Source organism: Ahaetulla prasina, chromosome 16, assembly GCF_028640845.1.
Source record: "Ahaetulla prasina isolate Xishuangbanna chromosome 16, ASM2864084v1, whole genome shotgun sequence".
In the NCBI taxonomy this organism is placed as follows: Eukaryota; Metazoa; Chordata; class Lepidosauria; order Squamata; family Colubridae; genus Ahaetulla; species Ahaetulla prasina.
In genome coordinates this window covers 7,952,501-7,973,829 of record NC_080554.1, presented here as the reverse complement: position 1 = coordinate 7,973,829, position 21,329 = coordinate 7,952,501, and the positions used below count along the sequence as shown (strand labels likewise).

Below are 21,329 nucleotides of genomic sequence, written 5' to 3'. Positions count from 1 at the left end.
TGCATGCAATCATCTTGCTGCTGTCAACCCTGTTTCCCCAAAAATAAGACATCCCCTGATAATAAGCCCAATCAGGCTTTTGAGCGCATGGCAATAAGGCCAAGAGCTTATTTCAGGGTTCAAAAAAATATAAGACAGGGTCTTATTTTTGGGAAAACATGGTAGAAGATAGATAGATAGATAGATAGATAGATAGATAGATAGATAGATAGATAGATAGATAGATAGATAGATAGATAGATAGATAGATAGATAGATAGATAGATAGATAGATAGATAGATAGATAGACAGACAGACAGACAGATAGACAGACAGACAGACATACATAGATAGATTAGATAGATAGATAGATAGATAGATAGATAGATAGATAGATAGATAGATAGATGGATGGATGGATGACAGGTAGGTAGGTAGGTAGGTAGATAGATAGATAGATAGCCTGTTTTCCCCAAAATAAGACATCCCCTTTTAATAAGCCCAACTGGGCTTTTGAGCGCATGGCAATAAGGCCAAGCGCTTATTTCAGGGTTCAAAAAAATATAAGACAGGGTCTTATTTTCGGGAAAACATGGTAGAAGATAGATAGATAGATAGATAGATAGATAGATAGATAGATAGATAGATAGATAGATAGATAGATAGATAGATAGATAGATAGACATACAGATAGATAGACAGACAGACAGACGTACATAGATAGATTAGATAGATTAGATAGATAGATAGATAGATAGATAGATAGATAGATAGATAGATAGATAGATAGATAGATAGATAGATAGATAGATAGATGATAGGTAGGTAGGTAGGTAGGTAGGTAGGTAGGTAGGTAGGTAGGTAGGTAGGTAGATAGATAGATAGATAGATAGATAGATAGATAGATAGATAGATAGATAGATAGATAGATGATAGATAGATAGATAGATAGATAGATAGATAGATAGCCTGTTTCCCCCAAAATAAGACATCCCCTTTTAATAAGCCCAACTGGGCTTTTGAGCACATGGCAATAAGGCCAAGCGCTTATTTCAGGGTTCAAAAAAATATAAGACAGGATCTTATTTTCGAGGAAACACGGTAACAAAGTTTTTTTTAAAAAAAATTCTCTAGTTCTTCTTTCATTTAAACCCAAAAGGAATAGTTCTGGTTTCATTTTTATCTCCATTTTCAAAACTTTTAATAGAAAGATATGAATCATACTCCAAAATTATTATTATTATTATTTTGCTTTATCACATGTCCACCATAGATCATAAAAGGTTTTACACTTCCAATATCCATTTGACATACTTTTGTACATCTTAGGTAACTTACGTGGTGTTAAATAGCAACGATACATCATCATCATTGCTTACATTATACAGTGGTGGGATTCAAATAATTTAGCAACTGGTTCTCTGCCCTAATGACTATCTGGGTGGGCGTGGCCATGGTGGGCGTGGCCAGGGGGGTGTGACAGGCATCACTCAGCCTCCTGCAAGCCCCTGGGAGCAAAAATGGGCCGCGGGGAGGATGCGCCACCCCCCCCGCCCCCATTTTGGGCCTAGTATAGAGGTGGGTTTCAGCAGGTTCTGACCAGTTCTGGAGAACCTGTAGCAGAAATTTTGAGTAGTTCGGAGAACCAGTAGTAAAAATTCTGACTGGCCCCGCCCCCATCTATTCTCTGCCTCCCGAGTCCCAGCTGATCGGGAGAGAATGGAGATTTTGCAGTATCTTTCCCCTGGAGTGGTGTGGGAATGGAGATTTTACAGTATCCTTCCCCTGCCACGCCCAGCAAGCCACACCCACCAAGCCATGCTACAGGCCACTCAGCCACGACCACGGAACTGGTAGTAAAAAAATTGAAACCTACCACTGGCCTAGTAGGCCCCCCCTGCAGCCTCCTGGGAGCAAAAACGGGCCATGGGGAGGGGTCGCGCTGTACCCCTGTGCCCTGTTTTGGGCCTAGTAGGCCTCCCTGAACCCTCCTGGGAACAAAAATGGGCCATGTGGGGATTCCTGGAAGCGGTGGGAATGGTCAATTTAACTACCGGTTCGCCCGAACCTGCCGGAACCGTCTGAATCCCACCACTGCTTAAATACCCTTATTATCTAAAAAAATCATCAGCCATTTAAAAAAAACCAGCCAGAAACATTAAATCAATAGGCAGCCCAGGCTAAAACATTCTACTAACAAAATCTATCAAGCAAAACAGGGACCATTAAACAATGACAAACGCCTAACCCCGGGCCTGGGAACAGAGCCAGAGGTTAACTCTTCCTCCCAGGTTCATTGGGAAAGCAGAATTTTTTTAAAACAACAACAACAACAACTGGTTGTTAACGAAGATTGCAGGCATCGGGAGATGCCAATGGAGGAGGCTTTGGGTGCTGTTCAAGGGTACGAGTATACCACATTGCTTCCCTCCATTTGGCTCCCTTGAAATCTCTCCGGAAGGAGATTTCTGTATAAATAATGCATTAAATGTGTATTTGTTAAAGATTGGCTTCTGGAGTAAAGGAATTACGCGGAGGCTCTGGCTCAAAGCTAGTAGGCGAAGTTTGCAAGCCAGGAATCTTAGTTTCGGTGCGAGGCTTTTCCAGCTTGTCAGCAAAGGACCTATTTGAACGCCACCGACAATTGCTCTTTTTTACATGGCCCAGCGCTCTGCATAACGTCAATTCCGAAGTCTCAAGAAACCATTCAACGTTAAACAGCGGGCAAAGCACTACGGCTAATATCGTCTTAATATATCAATCAGTCCGCAAGAGCCATGAGGCTGGAGCAGGACAATATATATAATTAGATATAGATAAGCTGCCAATGCATTAGAATGCCATAAATAAATAGCATAATTACAGGGGGGGAAAAAAGAGAAAGAAAGGATAATAAGCTCTATGGGCCGAAGATGAGAAAATGATATGGCATTGAGTAATGTTGTTATTAAAAAGGGAATGGATTTGCTGTTGGCCGGCTCTTGTTTTTAAATTCCAAATCCTCTCTGTGGATAATAATGACTATTTTCTTCCTTTTGTTTTCACTAGCCCTTGGCCGTACACAACTCTGGAAAGAGGTTACGATTTGGTGACCGGAGAACAAGCCCCGGAGAAAATTCTTAGGTGAGTCATGCAATCGGTTTGATGGACGTATTACTGTCAATCTGTCCTTTCTTGGTTTTGAGGGGGGGGCAGTTCAACTTCAGAGATCATTGTGGGGTCCTCGATGCTCCCTGAGCTTGGCGGTTTCCTTGCAGATGTTGGCTGAAGTTGTTATTCCGCCATTCTGAGCTTTGGTTCTAGATAGCCCTTGATTTATGACCAGTAGTGGGTTTCAATTTCATTTGCTCGTGGGCACACGGACGTGTGACATATCCGGTTGGGTGGGCGGAGCCTCTTGCTGCCACCGCTACCAGTTCGTCCGAACTGGATCGAACCGGTAGCACCCCACCACTGCTTATGATCACAACTGAGCCGAAAATTTCTCTTGTGAAGCGAGATCCTTGTTTGGTGAGCTGTGCCCCATTTTACGACCCTTCTTGTCCCAGTTGTGGAGTGAACCACTGCCATTGTAACACAGCTGTTAAGTAAATCTGGCTGCCCCATTAACTTTGCTTGTCCGAAGGTCAGAAAAGGAGGTCACATGACCCCATAAATATGAGTCATTTGCCAAGCGCGGCGGCAGCCAAAAAGCCAATGCAATCCTAAATTGCATTATCAGAGGGATACGATCAAGATCAAGTGAGGTGCTAATACCACTCTATAAAGCCTTAGTAAGGCCACACCTAGAGTACCGCATCCAGTTTTGGTCACCACACTATAAAAAAGATGTTGAGACGCTAGAAAGAATGCAGAGAAGAGCAACCCGGATGATTAGGGGATCGGAGGCTCAAATATACAAGGAAGGGTTACAGGAGCTGGGCCTGGCTAGTCTAGTGAAGAGAAGAAAGGACCAGGGGAGACAGGATAGCAGTCTTCCAATATTTGAGGGGCTGCCACAAAGAGGAGGGGATCAAGCTATTTTCCAAAGAACCTGAAGGCCAGACAAGGAATAATGGATGGAAACTGATCAAAGAGAGATCATTCTTTTTTGTCTTCTGCTCTCATGTGTCTTCTTTTTTGAAGGTCTACCTACAGCCTGGGCCAAGGCCTTTGGCTTCCCGTGAGTAAAAGTTTTGTGGTACCCCCGGTGGAGCTTTCCATCAATCCATTGGCTAGCTGCAAGACGGATGTCCTTGTGACTGAAGATCCAGCAGACGTCAGGTAAGAAGGTCCTTCCTCATGGTATTGGAAAGGTCTCAGCTTTGTGGTAGGTCTTTCAGTTCAATACTGAACGGGGGTGCTTGAACTGTAAGTTTCTCTCGCCACATGAAAAAGCAGATTCATTTGCTAAGCTCTTTTGGTGTTCTTTCCTATTCATGCTAATTGTCAACTCTCAAAAGATCCCTTGCCTGCTCTCGAGTTTCCATTGTCCAGAGACAGTGATGGGATTCAGCCAGTTCGCACCACTTCAGGAGAACCAGTTGTTAACTTTCTGAGCAGTTTGGTGAACTGGTTGTTGGAAGAAATCATTAGGACAGAGAACCGGTTGTTAAATTATTTGAATCCCACCACTGTCCAGAGGGGATGGGAAACAAGCGAAATAACACAGCAGCCAAAGACAGATGCACATTCCAGACTTATCTCTCTCAAGGCTATATCCCAGGGTTACCTACAGCAGCCAATGCGGTGACAAATGTGATTGATGACACACCCTGGGTGGATGCGGGAAAACAGGGTCATAATTGGAGCATAAATTATGTAGGGTCAGAGCTACTTCACTTGGGAACGTGCCAACATGAAGCTCCTAATAAATAACTGGATTTCTTTTGGCTTGAGATTCATGATTTAATTAGGGCATCCGTTGGAACCCTGACACTAATGTTCACTCAACTAGAAGATTTTTTAACTCCTCTGGAAACGTGTGGAAGGTTCAGGAATCTCGGGAAATAATTTAGATTTTCTACTTTCCAACTTTCATCATTCCATAATGCACATAAGTGTTAGTTTCCCTAGCAGAAAACTAGACAAGTTCAATCAAAGAGATAACTGACAAATTGTCATGAGTGAAGACGTAGTTTCTTCCAAAAAACATTCTCCAAATAATGGGAAAACATCACCTTCTCAAGAATATCCCAATTTTAGAAGGCAGGAGGCTGGAGATCCAGATGCCATCAGCTGAGAACGCTTAACCGGGCGTCTCTGTGACATGCAGCTAGTGCTGAATTATTCAGAATTTAATAAATGTAGGAATAAATATTTGATGTGAAATTATGGATGCTTCTACAAATATCTCAGGAATGAAAGACTGATCTGATGTTAGCATTAGAACTTGGGCTGCTTTTCCTGGCACAGCATTTATTTATTTCTTCTTCTCCTCCTCCTCCTCCTCCTCCCCCTTCTGCTCTTCTTCTCCTCCACCACCACTTCCTCCTCCTCCTCCTCCTCCTCCTCCTCCTCCTCCTCCTCCTCCTCCTCCTCTTCTCCCCTCCTCCTCCTCCTCCTTTTCTTTTTCTCCTCCTCCTCCTCCTCCTCCTCCTCCTCCTCCTTTCTCATTCTCCTCCTCCTCCTCCTCCTCCTTTTTTGTCTGAAGTGCTGTAGGGTTTCCTGCCTAGGCAGTGGGTTGGACTAGAAGACCTCCAAGGTCCCTCCCAACTCTGTTGTTCTGTTGTATTTTCCTTCTCCTCCTTCATCCCCTTCCCCTCCTCCTCCTCCTCCTCCTTTCTTTCTCCTTCTCCTCCTCCTCCTCCTCCTCCTCTTCGTTTTCTCCCCTCCTCCTCCTCCTCCTCCTCCTTCTCTCTCCTTCTCCTCCTCCTCCTCTTTTGTCTGAAATGCTGTAGGGCTTCCTGCCTAGGCAGTGGGTTGGACTAGAAGACCTCCAAGGTCCCTCCCAACTTTGTTATTCTGTTGTATTTTCCTGCTCCTCCTTCATCCTCTTCCCTTTCTCCTCCTCCTCCTCCTCCATCATCATCATCCTCATCATAAAAATAATCACAATCACAACTGTCTTTTTTGTAGCCGTCCTCAGTCTGGACGTTAGTATTTATGTCATTTTCTCCCTCCTGAGAACTCTGCTTCACCATATTTAAACACAATAATTATATTTCTCAAGCTAGCAATTGCTTTAGGTATTTGAATAAGCACCCCATATAACTGACACCCTTTACTGGGTGAGGAGTTGGGAGTCTTCTATTGACATATACCTGGCAGACATTGTATAGGTGTAATCTTTAATTCCTTTTGGTTCCTTGTGGTGCCCAACCTTCAAAGTTTCATCCTATTGTGTATGTGTTTGTGTGAGTGTGTGTGTGTTAGTGTGTGTGTGTGTGTTTAAAGAATTCAAGAATTTCCCACAGCAAGGATTCTCCTAATTAATTTCAAAAATTTTATTTCCAATCCATTTGGAACCTTTAGTTCATTTGTCATTTTCCCAAATCAACATTCTAACCACTCTTTAGCTGTTTATTCCACTTTTTAAAAGTCCTCAAGTTCATGTGTAAAACGTCTTTCCCTAAGAATGGAAGGAAACTTCCCCGGTGCTGTCCAAAAAACCTGTCAGTGCAAAGGTTCTTAATAGCTGAAATAGAGTTAACAGGCGATTTCTGGAAAAAGGAAGTTTGTGGGGTCCTTGGTGCTCTCTGAGCTGGGTTGTTTTCTTGCAGAAGCTTTGTTACCAAACTAGGTAACACCATCAGTACTAGAAGGGAGTTGGGCTTGGAGGAGGAGGAGGAGGAAGAGGAGGAGGAGGAGGAGGTGGAGGAGGAGGGCGACTAAGGTCCTTTCTGCTCTCTGAGCTTGATTGTTTTCTTGCAGATGCTTCATTACCCAGCTAGGTAACATCATCAGTACTAGAAGGGAGTTGGGCTTGGAGGAGGAGGAGGAGGAGGAGCAGGAGCAGGAGCAGGAGGAGGAGGAGCAGGAGGAGGAGGAGGAGGAGCAGGAGGAGGAGGAGGAGGAGGAGGGCGGCTAAGGTCCTTTCTGCTCTCTGAGCTTGATTGTTTTCTTGCAGATGCTTCATTACCCAGCTAGGTAACATCATCAGTACTAGAAGGGAGTTGGGCTTGGAGGAGGAGGAGGAGGACGACGACGGCAACTATGGGTTTTTTAATGCTCTCTGAGCTTGGTTGTTTTTTTGCCGATGTTTCATGACCCTACTAGGTAACATCCTCAGTGCTAGAAGGGAGTGGAGTTTACTCTCTTGCTTATATACAGTAGCTTCGCCTGCCAGTGTTGGGGTGATGGTAGTTTCTCCTGGGTGATTCCTTGATTGGACTATTGGAGGAGGAGGAGGAGGAAGATGATGATTCTGGGGTCCTTGGTGCTCTCTGAGCTGGGTTGATTTCTTGCAGACGCTTCATTACCAAACTAGGTAACATCATTAGTGGTAGAAGGGAGTGGAGTTTGCGGGGAGGAGGAGGAGGACTTTCAGTTCTTGGTGTTCTCTAGTTGCCTGATTGCAGACATCTCATTACCCGACTAGGTAACATCATCAGTGCTAGGAGAGAGTGGGGGTTTTTTTTGGGGGGGGAGGAAGACTGTGAGTGCATGGTGCTCTCTGACTTTCGTTGTTTGTTTGCAGACTTTTCATCACCCGACTAGATAACATCATCAGTGCTAGAAGGGTGTGAGATTTGGGAGGAGGAGGTGGTGGTGGTGGTGGTGATAGTCCTTGCTGCTCTCTGAGCTGGGTTGTTTTCTTGCAGACGTTTCATTACCAAACCAGGCAACATCATCAGTGCTAGGTTAGAAAAACAAGTCTGTGAACCAAGGACCGTCAGCCATGATTTGAACAAGATGGCTATTACTTCGTCTCCCAGAGCTCTAGGCTTTCTTGCAATCTCCTCACAAGAAGTGAACGTCCGGAGCATTTGTGGGCAATCTCCGAGTCCTTTCCTCATCTGGAGAGGAATTCCAAAAAGCCGGTATATTTCCCCAGCTCTTCATTCTTTCCAGCTCTTCATTCTGCTTTTAGCAGACCTGTCTTCTCTTTGCCATTTCTTCCCCGGAAGTCCTGATAAGTAATAAGTTCATTGAGGCAGAGACTATCAAAGACACAGAAGGAAGAAGAAGAAGAAAAACGAAAGAATGGATACAGCAGAAATAAGGGGTTGGGGGAAGAGAGAAATGTATCGCTTGAGAATTTTGATAGTTATTTCTTCCTGGAGCAAAAAGCTGCCGAGGCGGCATCTTTCGAAAGAAAGGCTGATAAATTAATATTTTAGGAAAAAAAGCGTACGCACGGCAAAAAAATATAAAGGGCAAGAAAATGAAGAGAAGATCTGAAGGAAAATGCAGGGCAGGGTTTTTGCAGATTGAAAATGCCGTTATTATGGCGATAGCAGCCAGAACGCTTGGTGGTCGGCTTGATCTCAAAAGGCTCTGAAATGAGTGAAAGGAATACATTAGAAGAGCGATTCCAAGAGAAGATGACACATATCTTAAGTATAAAGCTTAAGAACCAAAGGCAACCAGATTCATGACCTATTCTGAACCTTGAAAGGTGTCATTTTTGGACTCAAATGGTATAGGATCTCCTGCTTGAGCAGGGGGTTGGACTAGAAGACCTTCAAGGTCCCTTTCCAACTCTGTGATTCTGTTGTTCTTTGTCTCTAGGTCACTCTGGACCAACGACTTTCATTTTCCACCTCTCTTGATTTTGTTCACACAACACACACAACAGGATAACGGGCCTACCGGAAGTTCGGGAAGGCCAGAAATAGCCCACTTCTGGCCCCCAGAAGGCCTCCGGAGCTTTGTTTTCACTGTCAGGAAATTTCTCCTTGGTTCTAAGTTGCTTCTCTCCTTGATTAGTTTCTACCCATTACTTCTTGTCCTGCCCTCAGGTGCTTTGGAGAATAGCTTGACTCCCTCTTCTTTTGGGGCAGCCCCTGAAATATTGGAAGACTGCTATCCTGTCTCTCCTAGTCCTTCTTTTTATTAAACTAGACATACCAAATTCCTGCAACTGTTCTTCATATGTTTTAGCCTCCAGTCCCCTAATCCTCTTGGTTCCACTCTTTCTAGAGTCTCCACATCTTTTTTACATCATGGCGACCAAAACTGGATGCCTTATTCCAAGTGTGGCCTTACCAAGGCCTTATAAAATGGTATTAACACTTCATGTGATCTTGATTCTATCCCTCTGTTGATGCAGCCTAGAACTGTGTTGGCTTTTTTGGCTGTTGCTGTACATGGCTGGCTCCTATCTAAATGGTTGTCCACTAGGACTCCAAGATCCCTCTCACAGGTACTACTATTGAGCAAGGTACCACATATACGGTACCTGTGCATTTTGTTTTTCTTTTTTTAAAATTTGAATTTATATCCCGCCCTTCTCTGAAGACTCAGGGCGGCTTACATTGTGTAAGGCAATAGTCTCATTCTATTTGTATATTTATATACAAAGTCAACTTATTGCCCCCCCAACAATCTGGGTCCTCATTTTACCTACCTTATAAAGGATGGAAGGCTGAGTCAGCCTTGGGCCTGGTGGGGCTTGAACCTGCAGCAATTGTAATTGCAGGCAGCTGTGTGTTAATAACAGGCTGCATTAGCCTGGTGAGCCACTTCCCAGCCCTTAGAATTGTTTAACAATTCTTCTTTGAGCCTTGGGATTTGTCTTTATTTTCCCCTCGGTTCTACGAACTAGATCATTTTCTTTCCGAGTCAGGACACCTCAACTGTCAGAGCACGCTTATTTGTTCGTGTGTGATGTTCTAATGGCCACTTTCTAATTTCTTTCTTTTTTAAAAAAATAATAATAATAATAACTCAATCGCTTGACTGGAAGTCTTTTTTTGTGTTCCTCCAGATCTCTGATTAGCCAGCTCTCTGATTGCTGGAGGGTCATTCTTCCCCTAGAGTTTAATGGAGGACGATTGCTACCGAAGACACTTTTATAAGCTCTCAAAATACAGGTCATGCCATGGCCTTCATATCTTAATGAAGATATTTGGAGCCGAGCGATGATGTTCACTCGGGGGCAGCTGAGATGAACAAGGACCCGCTTTTAAGTACCACTTGAGACAAGAATTCCTCCCACGCCCATTGTGAAGCTGGAAGCAGTTGCCAAGCGGTTTCATTCTTTTTATTTTTTAAACTTGGACCTTTGTTCAGCGTTGGGATATGCTAACTTGGGACCAGCGCGCTAGAACGATTTAGAGAGCCATGCAGTGCGGCAAATTAGCTAAGGAGAGGAGACTGAAGGAGCGTGGAGACGGTTCAAGGAGAAAAACAGAAGAGCGGGTTTGTTTTTTCTCTCTCCTCTCTTCTCCTCCTTTCTCACATTTCTGCTTGGTTTGTGTAAACCTTTGGGGTTTGCGTTCCTTTTATCCAGGTCCGGTGGGGGGATATGCAGGGAGCCCAGAGGGAATGATAGCTCTAATTTGACAAAATGAGAACTGGCTTTTTTCTTTTTTTTCAAAGGACAAGATAAATTTGCTAAACATTTTCTGAGGTCGAGTGTTTTTATCTAAAGACCAAAAAAGGGGGGAAATGTACAATACTATCTTCCTATCTTCCTTCCTTCCTTCCTTCCTTCCTTCCTTCCTTCCTTCCTTCCTTCCTTCCTTCCTTCCTTCTTCCTCTCATTCTCATTCTCATCTCCTTCCTTCCTTCTTTTCCTTCCTTCCATTCTTCCTTCTTTCCTTCCTCCCTCTTTCTCTCCCTTCATTCCTTCCTCCCTCCCATCTCATCTTCCTTCCTTCCTTCCTTCCTTCCTTCCTTCCTTCTTCCCTTCCTCACTCCCATCCCACTTCCTTCCTTCCATCCATCCATCCATCCATCCATCCATCCATCCATTCTTCCTTCCTTCCTAAATCCCTCCCTTCCTTCCTCACGCCCATCCCATCTTCCTTCCTTCCTTCCTTCCTTCCTTCCTTCCTTCCTTCCTTCCTTCCTTCCTTCCTTCCTCAATCCCTCCCTCCCTCTCTTCCTTCCTTCCTCAGTCCCTCCCTTCCTCTCTTCCTACTTTCCTTCCATCCTCCTTCCCTCCCTCCCTCCCTTCCTCCCTTCCTCCCTCCTGTCCCATCCCTTCCTTCCATCCATCCATCCTCCCTCCCTCCCATCCCATCTTCCTTCCTTCCTTCCTTCCTTCCTTCCTTCCTTCCTTCTTTCTCACCGGTTTTGCCATCAATTGCAAAAGAGAGAGAGAGAGAGAATACATGAGCATTGGTGAAATATGAGTTGTTTGGGTAACTTTGGAGAGGAATAGAGAAAGCAGGATAGGGCAGGTGAACATCCTTGACTTGGCCTTCTGAGATAAAGAACCCCGAAAGAAAGCAAGGAGGTCGAAATGGCTCGGAGGTAGCTTGCAGCCAATGAACTGCCAACCTTCCAGAGACAAATCACGTTTGTTGACCTTCATCATTTCCCCAGCCTGACAGCTGGATGTCGATTTGACCTCCTCCAGAGGTTCACTTGAACTCCAGCTGATGCCTGTCAACTCTTTATATAGCCAAGGGACTTGGCTTGCTTACTCCATCGTGCGGCTTTGAACCAGCCTCTCGTTTTAAGGACAATCATCTTGCCAAATATTTTCCTGAGGGCTGACATGGGCAACGTCCGTCCAAAAAAAGAGCAGAACTAAATAGAACGGCTGGTTGCCAGCTCCAAGCAGAACTTCTCTTGTTTTCTTATCACCCCGAGCTGTGACCTTGTTGGTCATTTTGTTTGGTTGGACCTGCAGCCCTTTCACATATATGGCAGAGCAATCAACTCAGATGGAGCTCCTGAACATGGGGTGCACAAAGATCAGATTTACAGATTACAGATTAACAGAGTTGGAAGGGACCTTGTAGGTCATCTAGTCCAACCTACTTCCAGCAAAAAAAAAGTCACTTCCTGTCCAACCGGAAGTTGGCAAACGGGCCTTTCTGGCCTCCAGAAGGCCTCCGGGTGAGGGGAGGCCCTTTTTGCCCTCCCCAGACTCATAGAGTGGCTCTGGAGCCAGGTGTGAAAGAAAAATGGGCCTTCCCCACCACCCCCCAGGCCCTCTGGAGGCAGGAAACAGCCTGTTTCTCTATTTTTGGTGGGCCCGGAAGGTCCCGGCGTGCGCCGAAGCGGAGCTCACCTGCCCACTTATATGGCTACACGTGCTACCTGTGGCACACATGCCATAGGTTCGCCCTCCCGGCCCTACACCATCTCCAACAGATGGCCGTCCAGTCTCTTCTTGAAAGCCTCAAGTGATGAAGCTCCCACAACTTCCGGAGGCAACTTCTGTTCCATTGGTTGATTGTTCTCACTGTCAGGAAATTTCCCCTTATTTCTAGGTTGAATCGCTCCTTGTTCAGTTTCCATCCATTGTTCCTTGTCTGGCCTTCAGATGGTTTGGAAAAGAGCTTGACCCCCTTCCTCCTCTCTGTGGCAGCCCCTCAAATACTGGAAGACCGCTATCATGTCGCCCTTGGTCCTTCTCTTCACTAGAGTAGCCATGCCCAGTTCCTGCCACCATTCATTATATGTTTTAGCCTCCAGTCCCCTCATCTTCCTGGTTGCTCTTCTCTGCACTCTTTCTAGAGTCTCAACATCTTTTTTGTAGTGTGGTGATCAAAACTAGATGCAGTACTCTAGGCGTGGTCTTACTAAGACTTTATAGAGTGGTATGAACGACATCTGGCTCAGATAAGCACAAATAAGGGAAGAACATTTAGGAAATTACACAGTGCTTTGCTTCCATTAATTAGACGTTCAAAATGTTGGAAGCATACCCTTCCGCGTTGACACCAAAGTCATCTTTAGGCATGGATCCACCTGCCCCAAGCTGGTGACCACAATAGTCATTGGACTAGAACTCCTAGAACTATCAGCCCATGTGTCCAGGACTGGGAAAGATTAGAAAACTGGTCTATATTTTCCAAATAAAAAATGCTGTTGTGGTTAGTTGGGAAGTCGTGTCCAACCCATCGCCACAATAGTCATTGGACTAGAACGCCTAGAACTGTCGGCCCATGTGTCCAGGACTGGGAAAGATTAGAAAACTGGTCTATATGTTCCAAATAAAAAATGCTGTTGTGGTTAGTTGGGAAGTCGTGTCCAACCCATCGCGACCCCATGGACCATGTTCCTCCAGGCCTTCCTGTCCTCTACCATCCCCCGGAGTCCATTTAAGCTCACACCGACTGCTTCAGTGACTCCATCTAGCCATCTCGTTCTCTGCCGTCCCCTTCTTCTTTTGCCCTCCATCGTTCCCAGCATTCGGCTCTTCTCCAGGGAGTCCCGAACAAACGTTGGGCAAAGCTTGGTAGAAATTAGACATAGGACAGTTGGCGAGGTTGAAGGAGCGAAGATGCTATTCCTCAAAATTCTGTCCCTCTTTCTTTCAGCAACCCAGCAGTTGGATAATAGCCCCCATTTACGTCCATCGGTAATAAAAATTAGTAAGTTTTGCTTGTCTCCTACTGGCTGACAGATGGTACTTTAGCAATAAAAGGGGGTGTGGAAATCACTGGATAGGCATGTTTTGATAGGGAATGGTAGCAAAATTACAATATCCTGAGACTTAACTTTTTATGTGCCTAATGCAGCTGCAACATCTGGAGTGTGGGTTTGGACTCCAGAGATGGGCAATGTTGGAAGGATGAATATCTCTCTCTCCCTCTCTCCCTCTCTCTCCCCATCTCTCTCTCTCTCTCCCCCCCTCCTCTCTCCAGGTCTCTCTCTCTCCACGTCTCTCTCTCTCCCTCTCTCCCTCTCTCTCCCCATCTTTCTTTCTCTCCCCCTCCCTCTCTCTCTCTCCCCATCTCTCTCTTCCTCTCTCTCTCCCCATCTCTCTTTTCCTCTCGCTCCCCATCTCTCTCTCCCTGTCTCCCTGTCTCCCCATCTCTCCCCCATCTCTCCCTCTCCCTCTCTCTCTCGCCCAGTCTCTCTCTTCCTCTCTCCACATGTCTCTCTCTCCCTCTCCCTCTTTTCCCTTTTCTTTCTCTCTCCCTCTCTCTCTCCCCATCTCTCTTTTCCTCTCACTCCCCATCTCTCTCTCCCTGTCTCCCTGTCTCCCCATCTCTCCCCCATCTCTCCCTCTCCCTCTCTCTCTCGCCCAGTCTCTCTCTTCCTCTCTCCACATGTCTCTCTCTCCCTCTCCCTCTTTTCCCTTTTCTTTCTCTCTCCCTCTCTCTCTCCCCATCTCTCTCCCATTCCCTCCCTCTCTTTCTCTCCCCATCTCTCTCTCTTTCTCTCCATCTCTCTCTCTCTTTCTCCCTGTCTCTCTCCCACTACCTCCCTCTCTCTCTCCCTCTCTCTTTCTCCCTCCCTCTCTCCCTCTCTCTCCCCGTTTCTCTCTCTCTCTCTCTCTCCCTGTCTCTCTCTAGCCTGGCCTGGCTTGGCTTGCTGCAATGGTCTGCATTCTCCCTGGCTTTCTTCTGTTCCCCTCACTCTCATTACAAGAGAAGAAGGAACTCCTTGTTTTGCCGATTAGGAAATAGCAGAGCCAGGGAGAAGGCACGGTGACAGCAAGTTTGGTAAAAGGAAATTATATTGTTGATAGTTTACAGCCTCTTTGGCTTCTCCTGCTCCTCTTCTCTCCTCTCCATTCCCAGAGACAAGCCCTAGCCATGAGTAAAGAAACAGAAATAATGGGAACGGAAAGTTATTTCTTTCCTGTCAACTCATTTGAGCCTTCTTGAAAGAAAATGTAACAGGGAAGGGAAGGGGGAAAAAAAAACCCAAACAAACGGCAGGGCATTAATTGAATATTTCAAGTATAACTCTAGCTTTGAAGGAACACTTTTATCTTGCCATTGTCTCAGCCTAGATTGTACAAAACAATAGATCTGTTAGCACTTTGCAGACAAAGGAATTAAAAGGACATTTAAAAGCTTTCCTTCGGCGCGCCGGGCGTTTGGGAAATCTAGAATCTGAAGAAAGGGCATTCATTATTTGCGTTCCCCCTGCCCCCGACATGCTTAGCTGGCTCCGCGTCAGAATTTGTGGCTGTGTTTGCGCAGCGTGTGAAGTTTGCTTACGTGTTGACTTGTTGCTTCATTTGTGCCTTAGCATATATGTTCTATCAGGTGTATTGACGGTCCAGGGCATTGTAAGAAACCTGACAAATGAGATGTTGCAGGAACCCAGTTAAACATTTGTCTAAACGCAGCCATTGAGAAGATGGATTAGAAGCATGGATAAAGCCATCACAACTCTGCCTTTTTTCCCCCTCCCCCTTCTCCCTTTTGATGGGATTAAAGCTTGATTTAAATCCATGCCAAGGTCTGTGCAAATGAGAATTTGCTGACCTGGGTTTATTTTTTCCCCCCCTCTCTCTAATTGCTTTGGGCTCTCCCCACGGAGCAAGAGACCGAGAGAGCAGTGAATTAATTTGAGGGAGATTGTATCCACAGGAATTAAGAGTAATTCTTAGAAATTAATGACAAATCTCTTTGTGGATACGCTGAGCCTTTTAAGCATATTGTTTGCTCAAGGAGCAAAGGGGCTGCCTGCTGATTTTGAGGGCCGTCACTACGTCTTCCCCATAGAGGCGGTAGAGAGATTGGACAAGCATTTGTCTGAAATGGTATAGGGCCGTGATGGCGAACCTACGGCACGCGTGCCACAGGTGGCACACTAGCCATATCAGTGGCCACGCGAGCTCCGCTCCGCTGCGCGCACTGATTTTCGGGCCTTCTGGGCCCACCAGAAGTAGGAAAACAGGCTGTTTCCTGCCGTCGGAGGGCCTGGCGGGTGTTGGGGAAGGCCCGTTTTCTCTCTCACACCTGACTCCAGAGCCTCTCTATGAGTCTGGGGAGGCGAAAACGGCCTTCCCCACCTCCCCAGAGGCCCTCCGGAGGACAGAAATGGCCCATTTGCCAACTTCCGGTTGGACAGGAAGTGACATTTTTTTGCTGTCCCCAGCCTCCAGAGCCTCTCTAGGAGTCTCTGGAGGCTGGGGGCAGCAAAAAATGTCACTTCCTGTCCAACCGGAAGTTGGCAAACGGGTCCTTTCTGGCCGCGGGAGGACCTGCAATGGGGTGGGGAAGGCCATTTTCGCCCTCCCCAGACTCATAGAGAGGCTCTGGAGCCAGGTGAGAGAGAAAAACGGACCTACTAGGCCATCGCGTGCCAGGAACGGGGAGAGCAGGGGGGGTCACGTGCGCATGCGTGGGGGTGGTGCGCATAGAATTATGGGTGTGGGCACACACTCACGCGCAACCACCCCTCCTGCCCCCCTTGCCTCCCTCCTGACAAGTGATGGCAAAAAGGTTAGCCATCACCGATATACAGTAGGGTTTCCTGCCTGAGCAGGGGGTTGGACTAGAAGACCTCCAAGGCCCCTTCCAATTCTGTTGTTCTGTTATCCCATAATCCCCGATCAAGTAATCAGTGGAATGGTGTGCCTCCAGACGCTGTGAGTGCTGCCATCGCTGGAGGTTTTTAAGAAGAGATTGGACAACCGCTTGTCTGAAATGAGACAGGGTTTCCGGCCTGAGCAGGGGGTTGGGCTAGAAGACCTCCAAGACCCCTTCCAATTGTGTTATTCTGTTAGTCTATAATCCCCGATCGACTAATCGGCGGAGGGGGCCTGCCTCCAGAAGTTGTGGATTTCTCCATCACCGGAGGCTTTTAAGAAGGTATTGGACAGCCATTTGTCTGAAATGAGACAGGGTTTCCTGCCTGAGCAGCGGGTTGGACTAGAAGACCTCCAAGGCCCCTTCCAATTCTGTCCTCAATTTGAATATATTCTCAAGGACATGGAGTTCATCTCTTCTGCTTTGTTGTCAAGCGTTGACTTTTTTTTTTTATTACACCCCCATCGCTCCGTGGGGATTTTTAAAGCCGGGAGAGCCGGGCCGATTGCTAATCTGTTTTCTTACCTTCCCCCCATTCACATCAATCTAACCGAGCACTTTACAGTGTGGTATCCCAGCCCCGAAGCTGGCCCATCTCCAGATACGTTGGATATTATCCCCCACCTTCTCTTTGGAGACTTCTCTTTCAACCCACAGGAAGATTGCTGAAAGCCAAACAAATTAAGCGAAGCCAAGCTCTCCAAATTACAGCGCTGACAATAATCATCATTATTGTAATTGCAAGTGTGTGTGGAGCACTTTACATCCAGAGCATTTCTCCCCCCCCACACACACACACACTACCGCCACCAATTTTCATCTTCTTAAATTTCATGCACTTCACCCAATAATATCAGCGTAATAAAATTGTGTGGGTAAGTGAAGGGTGTGCTTCTCGTTTCTGCCCACTAATTGGGGCAAAGGAGATAGTTGCTGACTGTAGGGATTTGTTGTGGTCCATCAGCAGCCTATCGGTGATGAGGCAGAGGCGAGGCCAGGGCCATCGAGAAATGGGGTGCGGACTCCAGAGCCTCCAGAGGCTGAGAGTAGCGAGGAGGAGAAGGAACTGAGAGAGCCTGTCCCTAATGCCCGAATGAGAAGAGCTGCCAAGAGGCAGGAGCAGCTCAAGCAGAGAGGTCACCTCAGGGGGTAGGGCCAAGAGATAATTGGCCCCTCCCATAAGGTTTAAACAGAGACCGGCATCGGTGTCTCAGTGTGCCGGAAAACAACGTTGGAGCTGCGCTCGTCCCATTCTCCGCTCTGGATGTCTCTCCGAGAAGACCTTGGCAACTTTCCATTCTCTGCTCGAGACGCAAAGGACTTTGGCAATTATCTAAATTGGACCGGGTTGGAAATAATGACAGACTGTTTTGTGTGAGAAGCCTTTGTTTTCTTTTGAGTTTAAACGACGCTGGGAATGGGTCAATTCCCAGCTGCTTGAATAAAGTTTATTTTCATTAAGGACTGCGTTTGTTGCTACCTGCTCGAGTCCGGGTCACAACAGGATTGGCCACGTTTCTAGATTACCTGGAAATTGCAGTCGATCGACGAATTAGCTGCTTTTGTACCTGGAGTGGGCCCATAACTCGCTTTTCAAACCATCCGCTGACCAGGATAAAGTTCAAAAACGGGACCAGTTTGGTGTCCTTATTTTGGAAGAGGATGTGACAGCAAGTCCTACCCAAGTGACAGAAACCAAGGCATCGGTTTTATGTATTTATTTAAGAGCGGGGGTGGCGCAGTGGTTAGAATGTGGTACTGCAAGCTACTTCTGCTGCCTGCCGGTTGCCTGCACTTCAATCCTTACAGGCTCAAAGTTGGCTCAGCCTTCCATCCTTCTGAGGTCAGTAAAATGAGGACCCAGATTCTTGGGGGCAAGAGGCTGATTCTGTAAACCGCTTAGAGAGGGATGTATTAGCACTGTGAAGTGATGTGTAACTCTAAGTGCTATTGCTCAGTGCTATTTAGCATATGGCAAAAAAAGGTTAAAAGGCCACTATTACTTTCTCAAGGAGCAAATATGAAACTACTTACCCTAGTTACAAATGCAAAAGGAAACTATATAATCAATCCACGTCAGAGCTGCATACAGAGAGTCGCACAGAGGGTGCTGTTCCCACAATATATCACACTGTCTGCTTTGGTTCTGCAACCCAACAAGACAGACACAGACTTCAGAGGATCATTAGAATTGCAGAAAAAACGATGGCTACCCACCTGCCTCCCATGGAGGACCTGTATACTGCACCAGTCAAAAAGAGGGCTGGGAAAATATTTACAGACTCCTCACATCCTGGACATAAACTGTTTCAACTCCTACCCTCAAAACGACACTATAGAGCACCGCACACCAGAACAACTAGACACAAGAACAGTTTTTTCCCGAAGCCATCACTCTGCTAAACAAATAATTCCCTCAACACTGTCAAACTATTCACTAAATCTGCATTACTATTAATCTTCTCATCGTTCCCATCACCCATCTCCTTCCACTTATGACTACATGACTGTAAATTGTTGCTTATGATTTATATTGATTGTTTCCCAGTATGATTTGATTGCTTATTTGTACCCTATGACTATAATTAAGTGTTGTACCTTCTGATTCTTGACGAGTGTATCTTGTCTTTTTATGTACACTGAGAGCATATGCACCAAAGACAAATTCCTTGTGTGTCCAATCACACTTGGCCAATAAAGAATCCTATCTATCTATCTATCTATCTATCTATCTATCTATCTATCTATCTATCTATCTATCTATCTATCTATCTATCTATCTATCTACCTTTGGAGCACCACAATTACACTCCGAAGAGGAGATATTTCCCAGTTTATGGAGGAGACTACGGCGCCTGCCTCCCCAAAGAGTGTAAGAATCTCACACTCGGGTGTCTCCTGGAGCACAATACAGTGTCAGCTAATTCTTCCACAATGGCAGCTAGGCAGTCCTTGTCATCTGCTGACTCAAAACACGTCACTGTGAAAAGACTCCAGGAAAACAACCCTTTTAAGCATGTATAAGTCTTGGATCAACCATCCAAGTACATTGAAGAACCTTCATGTTGTGGTCGCTAGCAGCCTGCGGAGCTGGCAGTGGAGTTGGATAGTAAGGAGGCTGGGGAGGAACGTGGGCCAGTCCTGGACTCTGGGGAAGGCCCGGACGAGGGCTCTGCGTCAGAGACAGAGATGGGGTCAGGGCCATCTGGGAGTGATGTGCGGACTCCAGAGCCCCCAAGTTGGATACCAGAGAGGCAGAGGAGCCTGTTCCTAGTGCACACATGCGCAGAGCTGCCAGAAGGCAAAAACAGCTAAAGTAAAAGGGACAACCCGGGAGTAAAGCCACGAGATGATTGGCCCCTCCCATAAGGTTTAAAAGAGAAACAAAAGCACTTGGGCCTTTTGCAGGAAAGCAACATTGCTAACTCTGTTTCCAGTCGGCATCTCTTGTTTGTTTCTGAACTCTGTGGGGCTTTGCCAAGTTAGGCCTTTGGCAGCGTGTCAAAAAAGATAAAAGGTTGGTGATTATCCCAAAGGACTTCTTCCGAAGGACTTTTTTTGCAAGTAATTGGGACTCAGCTGGGAATGAACGTAATTCTCAGCTGTTACAATAAAATGGGTTTTTTTGGGGGGATTAATTCTGTATTGGGCAAAAGAAGAATGGGACGACAGAGAACGAGGTGGCTGGATGGAGTCACTGAAGCAGTAGGCGTGAGCTTAAATGGACTCCAGAGGATGGTAGCGGATAGGAAGACCTGGAGGAACGTTGTCCATTCCGTTGTCGTTGAACGTTGAACGTTGTCCAACGTTGTCCGAACGTTGTCGGACACGACTTCGCAACTAACAGCAACAACAAATTGTGTATTATAATGACTCAGTAAGCCTAGGTCACAACCCTTTGCAAGATTAGGTTAACAACTCTTAATGCCTTTTTGACAATGCTGTTACAGTGACCTCTGGCAGTTTGATCATTAGAGATGAGGACTCCAAGGTCCTTGACCGAGTGAGGGTCCTCTATGAGGTTGTATCCGCCCAGCTTGTATTTTGTGTTCTGATTTTATTTTATTTTTATTTTATTTTATTTTATTTTTTTATTTACATTTATATCCCGCCCTTCTCCGAAGACTCAGGGTGGCTTACACTATGTTAGCAATAGTCGTCATTCATTTGCATATTATATACAACGTCAACTTATTGCCCCCAACAATCTGGGTCCTCATTTTACCTACCTTATAAAGGATGGAAGGCTGAGTCAACCTTGGGCCTGATGGGACTGGAGCCTGCAGTAATTGCAAGCAGCTGTGTTTAATAACAGGCTGTCTTACAGCCTGAGCCACCCACGCCCCTATTTTGCCAATGTGTAAGCATTGCTGGTTGAGATTTGGAGTTGCCAATTGTTTAACCATTCCGACACATAGTCAAGGTCTCTTTGTAGGGTAGCAGCATTATCGGTGGTGTTGAATAGTTTTACATCATCATGTTGTGAGAAAGTGAACCGATCTTGGTCTGTGGCTGGTTTCCTGGACATCCCCCAACAACCATGTCCATATCAAAGAGGACTCGATTTATATTCTGGGAATCAGCCTACAGACTGACTGCCCCATTAGCAGGCATGGCGAGAAACCCTGACAATAATGAACAGCTCAGCCATCTTATTTACTGGCCTATCGAAGAAGTCTTCAATCAAAAATGTAATTTCCTCGACGCTTCCATTTAGCATGGAGAGAATATTCCTTCAAAGTTTTAAATAGACTAATTAAGGAGGAAGAAATACAGGGAGGAAAAAAATTATGAACAGTATAGTTTTAATAGGAAATTATTGAAGCGTATTAATAATGCAATAACCATTTTTCTAACAGCTGTCTGTTAGTTTGCAGGCCAGAGGTAATTAAATTAGCCAGAAAAGGTTATTCAAATTAGGGAACTGGGTTAAAACATGAAGTCTTTTAAGGACTGTGGACAAAGAACACCCTGTCCAATATTCTACCGGCAAAAGGGATGAAAAATAACTCGGAAAAAGGTGACGCCAG

At 45.8% G+C, this 21,329-nt stretch overlaps 1 protein-coding gene across 2 annotated transcripts in view; it reads left to right on the top strand.

Moving 5' to 3' along the window:
* The window catches only part of ASTN2 (astrotactin 2), a 479,279-nt gene that overhangs the window by 265,643 nt on the left and 192,307 nt on the right, over positions 1–21,329 (top strand). Inside the window, exons 9-10 of one of the 2 annotated variants that reach the window (XM_058159180.1) lie at positions 3,029–3,103; positions 4,118–4,243. In XM_058159180.1, coding sequence (XP_058015163.1) covers positions 3,029–3,103; positions 4,118–4,243 — 201 coding nt within the window. Of the gene's footprint in view, positions 1–3,028; positions 3,104–4,105; positions 4,244–21,329 lie in introns of both variants that reach the window. The other variant, XM_058159179.1, reaches the window with a different exon arrangement.